Source organism: Seriola aureovittata, chromosome 2 (genome assembly GCF_021018895.1).
Source record: "Seriola aureovittata isolate HTS-2021-v1 ecotype China chromosome 2, ASM2101889v1, whole genome shotgun sequence".
In the NCBI taxonomy this organism is placed as follows: domain Eukaryota; kingdom Metazoa; phylum Chordata; class Actinopteri; order Carangiformes; family Carangidae; genus Seriola; species Seriola aureovittata.
The window spans coordinates 27154323-27163336 of record NC_079365.1 but is presented as its reverse complement, the minus strand read 5'-3'; the positions used below and the strand labels follow the sequence as shown (position 1 = coordinate 27163336).

The following is a 9014-nucleotide window of genomic DNA, read 5'->3' as shown; positions in this document are numbered from 1 at the left end:
AATCTGGCAGCTGATTGGTTGATTGGTGGCAGCCTGCTGCAGCATGTGATTGGCTGATTAATGGCTGAACGCTGCATGTGATGTCATGTGAGAGAAAACTGCCATCAGCCACATTTAATCAGCAGCTTGTGTGTGTGTGTGTGTGTGTGTGTGTGTGTGTGTGTGTGTGTGTTTTACTCTGCAGTGTTGACTCAATTTTTGCAGCTGGATGGCTCTGTAGCATTGACGCCTCTAAAGTCCTGAAACTTTTTTTATCAAGACTTAGGAACGACATAGAGAAAGGGAATGTTACCAAATTAAAGTGTCTTATTTTAATAAACCATGTAGTTTGACTAATGTATTTGTATCCACTTGTTATAATAAGTTCTTTGTTTGTGTGTTTTTATTGTTGTTTGTTTGCATGTACAAGGTATTGTGATATTTTCGGGTTTCTGTTTGCTTAAAATGAAAAATAAAACAAATGTAAGTTTTCAATGTCATGAATACTTTTAGCTTGACGTTCATGTTCCCCTCAGGATGAACTGGAATAACTGCGGATCCTCCTCGTTGTCATCTAGCCCCATCATCAGGCCACGTTTCAATTTTTCCAATTCTTTGATTTATGATCAAATACCTGGTCATATTTTTAGATATTTAGATCAGACCAACAGGGGGGGACTGACTGGTGCGGTATAACATACCCAGCGGATTTTTGAAACAGATTCTGTGACAATTAAAGGGAAAAACATCTGGATTTTTCAAATTTCATCAATCAATAAGAATCAGGGCTAAAGGGGGCGGAGCCGCACAGATTCAATCAGTTTATTCTTGGAGCTTACTGAAAACCCAAAGTGAATTACACAGAGATTAATATGTAAGTTTATTTGACTGATGATTAGAATCAAACACACATTATAAAGAGAATCTAACTTAATAAAAGTGTAGAATATTGGTGTAAAATCACAACAAACATCATTGCACAGAGAACACATTGTGATTGGTCAGCAGATCTGAGGGATTCAGAGATGTTACCTGGTGCTGGTTCATGCAGAGCTTTAAAAACAAAAGAATAAAGTAAAATCTATTTTACTGGTAACCAGTGAAGACAAGTACAGCTGGGAGATCTGGTCTCTGCTGCGAACCACTCCCACTGAGGTAGAGACTTCATGAGGTTGTTTCCTGTTTCTTTTTTCTTCTGTTTTGTCTGCTCTGTGACAGTTAGTTGTTGTTGTTGTTGTTTACTTTGTCAGCCGATGGGAGTAAAATCAGCTGTTTGTGTTCTGCTGATGGGACTCAGCATGCTGCCACAGTGACAAACAACAGACTGTATCTATTGATAAATAAATGTATTGTAGTTTATCTGACTGACATCACTGTCATGTTGTAGCCCGGCCCCCCCCTGATGATGTCACAGCTGTGTGAGTATAAATGAGCAGCACACGGCAGCTCTCTGCAGACAGACCAGTCATGTGGTGCCGAGGTTTCTTGCAGCAGACGGTCAGATACATGTCGACCAGCAGACAGGTCAGTGTGTGTGTGTGTGTTTTATAGGGACATAAACCTGATAACTTACTGACATTATGGGGACTCCCCTCCCTTGACGGGACCTAGTTTTTGTCCCCATTAACTTGGGTTTTGGGGTTTTGAGTTTGTTACAGATCAATTTAAGTTTCGGTTAAGTTGGAAAGTAAGATGTAAGTGAGTGAACTTAGATAAGAGATGTGAATAAATGAAATGTCCATAGGAAAAAAGTTAGTCCTTATTATGTGCCTGTATATGGATGGGTGAACAGTAAACTTCTGTTGAGTCTTGAGTCTAATAACGGGGAAAACAGATTATTTCTAACAATTGTACTACATGTACTACATATGCATAACATCTTTTAAACATCTTTTTTGTTAAATCATCATAACAATGATTTTAATGAATAAGATGTAATGAGTTGATAAGTGAAAACGAACTAGTGCCAGAGAATGATTTATGTGCTGAAATGACTGAAACATGTCTCATGTGGCTTTGTCTCTCTCACCTTTCTCTCTATCTCTACCACCTGTCTCTGTCTTACCTGTCTGCCTCTCTCTCGCTTGGCTCTGCCTCACCTGTCTGTCACCACCAGGCGGGCATCCTCTTTGATGTGGACGGCGTCCTGCTCCGCGGTGGCAAAGTGATCCCAGCTGCTCGACGAGCTTTCCGGAAGCTTCTGGACCGGAACAATAATTTCCTGCTTCCTGTCGTCTTTGTCACCAACGCAGGAAGCTGTCAGAGACATCACAAGGCCCAACAGCTCTCTCGCCTGCTGGACGTCAAGGTAAGACGGATAAGTGGAGGACAGAGACAGGTTAATTTCATAGGTGAAAACATGATTGTCACATCTGCTTTCTTGTAAGAGGAATTATTATATAGTTGACTTTTTACATTCATGTTTTTTTTATTGAATTATTATTTCTTAAAATTATGTTGCATTATTTCTGTTTTCATTGATGTGGATCTTGTTTATGACAGAATCATATCTACATTTTTGTCAAATGTAGTTGTCCATTTGTTTTTCTTTTTTGTTTTTCTTTTGTAATTATTTTGTTTGGTTCTACCTTTTGTTTGAATCAATTTTTATTTAATAAAGTTGTATGCAATGATTAAATGAACTGAATTCATAAAAATTATTATTAAATTAAATTTTTGTTTTATTTTAATGGTATATTTTGTTGTGTGTTTTATTCATAACGTTGTTTTGCTGTGCTGTGATTGGACCATCACAGTCATGTGACCTCTCTCTTTCTGTAGATCGCTCCTGAGCAGGTGGTTCTTTCCCACAGTCCTTTGCGAATGTTGAAGAGTTTCCATGATAAATGTGTCCTGGTGTCAGGACAAGGACCAGTGACCGACATCGCCCACACGTATCCTTCCCAGTTGACCTTTGACATCAGAGGTTCACAGCAACCACAGATCATGAATCATGTCTGTATCAATAGTTGTGATGTGGTGCCCCCACTAAACGCATTTTCGAAATAGATCTCCTTTATAAACAAGGCATCTGTAAAACTGTTGACGGGACACCTACAACTTCAAACAGGCTCAGTTTTTGCTGAGTGGCATGAATTTTTTATCCACAAAGGTTTTATATTTATAAAATTTTTTACAGAGCCTGGAAAATAAATGTTATGACATCTGAATGTAGGCTATGAAGTGAGCAAGAGAAACACTACTACAATATTTTAAAGCGGCTTGCCCAATTTTTAAATCAACATTTAAAAATTCTGTTCACAAAATGCTGAATTCTTAATTCTGGCTTCAAAATCTCAGTGAACATACAAAATAAAGACATCTTAATCACATTATATAAATGTTGCATTTTAACATAAAAGGGTCTGATCACCAAGATGAGCTTTTATTAATCACACAAAACATCACATATTTACATCACTTGTAATCATATGAAATACCACTGCAGTAATATTAGAATTATTAACCCCAGAATTTAGTAATCAGGCAGGAATCAGAAGAAGATAAATTTGATTCCTTTTCCCCTTTTTCTCACTGATGTTTTACAATTGCACATGATGACAGTGGTGCTGCAGTAATCAGCGGCTCTGTTTCACCTGATAATGATGTTAAAATCTGGAGAATTGTGAAACAGTGAAGCTTGTGTTGATATGAGTGTTTTTATTCTGAGGACTGAACATGTGTTCAATGTTTCAAACTTTGTATATAAGTTCAGCTTTTTGTGTTTATATGTGATTCTTTATGATCTCAGTTTGTCTCTTTATGATAAAAAAAACCCTGTGATCTGAAAAATATGACATAGAGAAACAGAACACAGAAAAACACACTGACAGTTCTGTCACTGTTCATGATTTGCGGTTTGGCGTGTTGAAGCCTTGACCATGTCATCGTCAGTTTAGGTTTTCAGAAAGTGGTGAACATCGAGCAGCTCAGAGAACATCACCCTCTGCTGGACATGGTGGATCACAACAGGCGACCCAAACTACCTGTGAGTAGTGCACCTGTGACTCAGTCCTAGTCCTGAGATCAAAATGGGCTTTAACCCTTTGGCGTCCTTAATACTGACTACAGGGTGTGAAGCCTCAACTGCACAGGAGCAGGTTTAAAGAGACAAACTTTATTTGTGTTGTACTCTTTTATGTTTGATTATATGTCAGTGAAAATCCACATTTCATCAGTATCAGTGATTTAACAGTGTTTGTTCTCTTTCAGTCGTCTCTTCTGCAGACTTTTCCCAAAATAGAAGGTAACTACTACAAACACACAACAACAACAGAGTTCATTGTTTTATTTTAATATTTTTGTTTTTATTCAGCTAATTTTTGTTTGTCTCGCCATCTAATTCATATAGTGATAAATACTAATTTGACCTTTCAGTGATAATCCTTTTCTTTAATACAGTGAAGCTTTCACAGTTGATATACAATATTCAGATTTCTTTATTTCTTCTTACTGTATCTACACTTTGTCTTGTTTAGAGCCATAATCTTTGCAAACAAGTTAAATAGTTAAATAGTTTGTTGGTATGTTCTCATCTTGTGTAAATAAAGGTTGAATGAGTGGTATGGAAATATGTTTATTTATTAGAAAATGTTTTTATGTTGGACTTTTTAACAGCAAAAGAAGTTAAGTATACATAGCCTATGTACACACAAAAAAACATAAATATAATTTAAAATTAAAGTAATGAGCTGAATTTTAATCAAACAGGTTAAAGGGAATAATAAAGTATGACGGTGAAAAATATGATTAAACAGCACCTTATCTATCCCTTTAGTTTTCCTCGCTTTTATTTTGTTGATTTTTCCTCACTGACTTCCTGTGTTGCCATAGCGATTATCCTGTTCGGAGAGCCAATTAGATGGGAGACCAACCTGCAACTGCTGATTGACGTGCTCCTGACCAATGGCAGCCCCGGCTGTGAGTATGACGCTCAGTTGTCAGCTCAGCTACCAGTTCTCGCCTGTAACATGGACCTGATGTGGATGGCCGAGGCCCCGTCTCCACGGTAACTGACAAAACAAAAACAAAAAAAATCAATACTTCAATAACTGATCAGTTTCGTTAACATGTTTTGTTAGTAGTATAGCCTAGGATCAATATACCCTTCTGTCGGGATGGTGGTGTTTATAGTTTTGGCCCTGCTGTGTTACTGCAGGTTTGGTCATGGGATGTTCATGCTGTGTCTGGAGTCGGTCTATAGGAAGATGACGGGTCGGGAGCTGCAGTACCAAGCACTGCTCGGAAAACCTAGTTTGCTCACTTACCAGTACGCCGAACATCTGCTGAGGCTGCAGAACCCCAACCGCAAGCTAACCACCATCTACGCTGTCGGGTAACCAAACTGTTCATAACACTGTCTACGCTGTCGGGTCACTGAACCATCTGTATCTGTAATTGGTGAAGAGTGCATTATGACTGGTTTAGGATTCAACTCAAAGTTCAAGACTTAACTTGGGACTTGAGTGGAAAGACTTGAGACTTGTGACTTGAGAAACAAAGATTTGGTCCCAACTCTACTGTCAACAACCTGTAAGGCTGTCAATGCTGTTTGGTAACCAAACGATCTTCCTATTGTTACCTAGTGACAACCTGATGACAGACATCTACGGTGCTAACCTCTACAACCGTTACCTGGTGCAGCAGCACGCTGCCATGACAACAAGCACCAAGTTTGTTGCCCAGGGAACGGGGAGTCAGGTGACAATGGTGGTCCCAGAGGAGGAGCTAGTGTCTGCTGCTGCTCAGTGTCATTCCATACTGGTACGTACAGATGTTCAAACACCTTCACTACAGATACAACAGCAAGTTTTCAACAACATGTAATTGTCTTCTTCAGTGGTTATTTACTGTAGGTCAACAATAAGATGCAGTAGCTACAGTACAATAGTATAACACAGTAGACTGACACTGACCTTCTGACAACAACATGAATGAGGTCTGTCATTAACACAGAGCTGCTCTACCTGTCCTCAGGTGTGCACAGGTGTCTATAACCCTCGCTCCCCGTTGCCTAGCAACCAGAGTGGCACCATCACGGAGAAAGTGTTCCACGGTCACAGAGACCTGGTCCTGGAGCCAGACCTGGTGGAACCAAGTCACGTGGTGGAGGACGTCGAGTCTGCCGTCGACCTGCTGCTGCAACAAGAGGACTCCGTGACACCTGACCTCTGACCTTTGACACCAAATCTCTGACACCTGACATTGGACCTCTGACGGCTAACCTCTGATACATGACATTTGACCTCTGACACCTTATATCTGACATCTGACCTCTGGCACCTGGCATTTGAGGTCTGACCTCTGACTCCTGACCTCTGATTCCTGACACCTGACCAGGTTAAGTCCAGATGATCTGAAGACATCTCACTCTGTCTGTTTTTCAAGATACATTAGGAGTTGACTGTGTGACAGCTATGGTTTAGAGATTTTGAGTTAAACTCAGAGTTGCCTGTTTTTATGTCACTTTATTAAGTTGTGATATTTTTCAGGTCAGACTGTTTAGATTCACAACATGTTAGTGCTTGGTCATCATCCTGTTTATAACAGTGTGATGTCTCTGTAGAGTTTAGATATTTTGATTTAATTCCTTACAGTGATCTTATCTTTGATATTATTTATACAGTGTAAATTTTATTCTTATTTAGTGTGAAGGTAAAGTCAGGTACAGACAGGTCCAATGGTTACAGACAGCTACAGTCAGGAACAGTCAGGTCAGTCAGGTATAGTCAGGTACCATCAGGTGAGACAGGTACAGTCAGGTACAGTAAGGTGAGACAGGTACAGTCAGGTACAGTCAGGTCAGATGGTTACAGTCAGGTCAGTCAGGTGCAATCAGGTACAGTCTGGTCAGACGGTTACAGTCAGGTGCAGTCAGATGGTTACAGTCAGGTACAGACAGGTATAGTCAGGAACAGTCAGGTATAGTCAGATGCAGTCAGGTATAGTCAGATGCAGTCAGGTACAATCAGGTGCAATCAGGTACAGTCAGGTCGGTCAGGTAAAGTCAGGTGCAATCAGGTCAGTCAGGTATAGTCTGGTCAGATGGTTACAGACAGGTATAGTCAGGTACAGTCAGGTCAGTCATATCAGACAGGTATAGTCAGGTGCAATCAGGTCAGTCAGGTCAGTCAGGTATAGTCAGGTGCAGTCAGGTAAAGTCAGGTCAGTCAGGTATAGTCAGGTACAGTCAGGTCAGAAAGGTACTCGTCAGGTACAGACAGGTACAGTCAGGTCAGTCAGGTAAGACAGGTGCAGTCAGATACAGTCTGGTCAGATGGTTACAGTCAGGTACAGTCAGGTATAGTCAGGTCAGTCAGGTACAGTCAGGTAAGACAGGTGCAGTTAGGTACAGTCTGGTCAGATGGTTACAGTTAGGTACAGACAGGTATAGTCAGGTGCAGTCAGGTACAGTCAGGTAAGACAGGTGCAGTCAGGTACAGTCAGGTCAGAAAGGTACTCGTCAGGTACAGACAGGTGAAGCTGAGCAGCTGATGTCAGTGAGAACACTGCTCTCCCAGGTACAAACTACTCCTCCCATCCCTGAGAGTCTAGACTCCTGACTTCAAATTCATGTTTGTGAGTATGTACGTGAGTCTGACCTTGGCTGCTCTGCACTGAGAAAGACCTCCAGTCCTGAATAATCATCCTGACACCTGGTCTCAGCTGACTGCTGATGTTCTGGAGGAGGTCTTTGGGTTTTAATGGGTTCAGCAGATCTTCAAAACACCTGTGAACACCTGACCATCGAGCTGAGTTTAAACCATGACCTCTGACCTCAGACATACTGCAGAATGTTTCAAGCTCATTTTTATACACCAAGAAGAGTTTAACCCTTTAACTACTTTGACCACTAAGAACCTAACTTATGATAACCTAATTGGTAATTAATAACTAACAGTAAACCTGCTGGTGCTCTGATTCGTGTCTGATATATACCATTAATGTAATGTTATGATTTTATTTGTGGACTGTAAAAATCTGAAGTTTTTATTTTGCTGAAATAAAATAAAAACATATGAAAATCTGTCAAAAGAACTTCTACTTTAATAGAAATTATACTTTAATAGAGGCTCAGATGAATACTGACTGAACAAGAAGTTCATATTAAATGTGTTTGTGTTGTAACTTTTTTTAAACAAATTTCTTTCCTCTGTTAACTCAGTTTTACTGTTGTATTTCATAGAAACATCATACTGTTGTAACCTGGTCATGACAAAACAAAAACACATTGTGAAATGAATAAAAGTGCAACACAAAGATTAAAAAATAAACCAAAGAAAAAAAAATATTAAAACCCAGATGAAAACATTATATCACTAATATTGATAATTCATCCATTTTCAGGGTGAGATTGTTACAGGTTAGAGTTCAATTGTGACGTATGTATGACGTAAATTCCTTTCATTTGTAACTTATGGAATATATGAATACGGAATTTTACATTTTAAAAAATATTTTCATCTTTATACCACGCACATACAGACCATATATATAAAAAACGTTTTAATGGTCTTAAAGTCTTAGAGAAATTCATAAGTTTTTAACCAGAGAAAATGTCTTTACGTCAAAATTGTTTTAAAACTTTCTAAAAAATTTCACTGTATGAAATTTCTTAAGTCCTTCACTTATTTAGCAATGTGAAAATTTTGTGGTAAAGATCAAACCTTTATATCTTTCATAAGACTGTTACAACAAGGTAATGCACAGAACACCTTAATTTTTTCCAGATGTTACTGCAATTTAGTTTAATGTTGTCAGTGTTTCTGAAATTAAAGCATTGAACAATTAAAAGATTTAATAAAAACAAACTAAACAAAAGAAACAACATGGAACCTTCTTGTTTAACTAAATTTAATCTACATTTTTTGACTCATCCAGCAGCTGAGTTCCCACAAATGTGTTGCACTTGCAGGTTGCTTTGCTTCAATGGTGATCCTAGATTCTGGGGGGCCCAGGCAAAGAAGCCAATTGAAGCTCAGGCTTCATTTACTTCCATTAGTGAAGGAAAGCTGGAAGTTAACCAATTTCTTCAT

The 9014-nt window shown here is 39.1% G+C and overlaps 1 protein-coding gene across 1 annotated transcript; it reads left to right on the top strand.

Annotated features, from left to right (window-relative positions):
• Nucleotides 1–1446: 1446 nt before the first annotated feature.
• On the top strand, nt 1447–8656 carry zgc:77375 (uncharacterized protein LOC402927 homolog). The gene is made up of 9 exons (XM_056388779.1): nt 1447–1503; nt 2096–2287; nt 2761–2873; nt 3874–3982; nt 4207–4225; nt 4813–4987; nt 5138–5314; nt 5565–5742; nt 5956–8656. The coding sequence occupies exons 1-9, from the start codon at nt 1447–1449 to the stop codon at nt 6151–6153; spliced, it is 1218 nt and encodes a 405-aa protein (XP_056244754.1). The 3' UTR covers nt 6154–8656.
• The last annotated feature ends 358 nt before the right edge of the window (nt 8657–9014 follow it).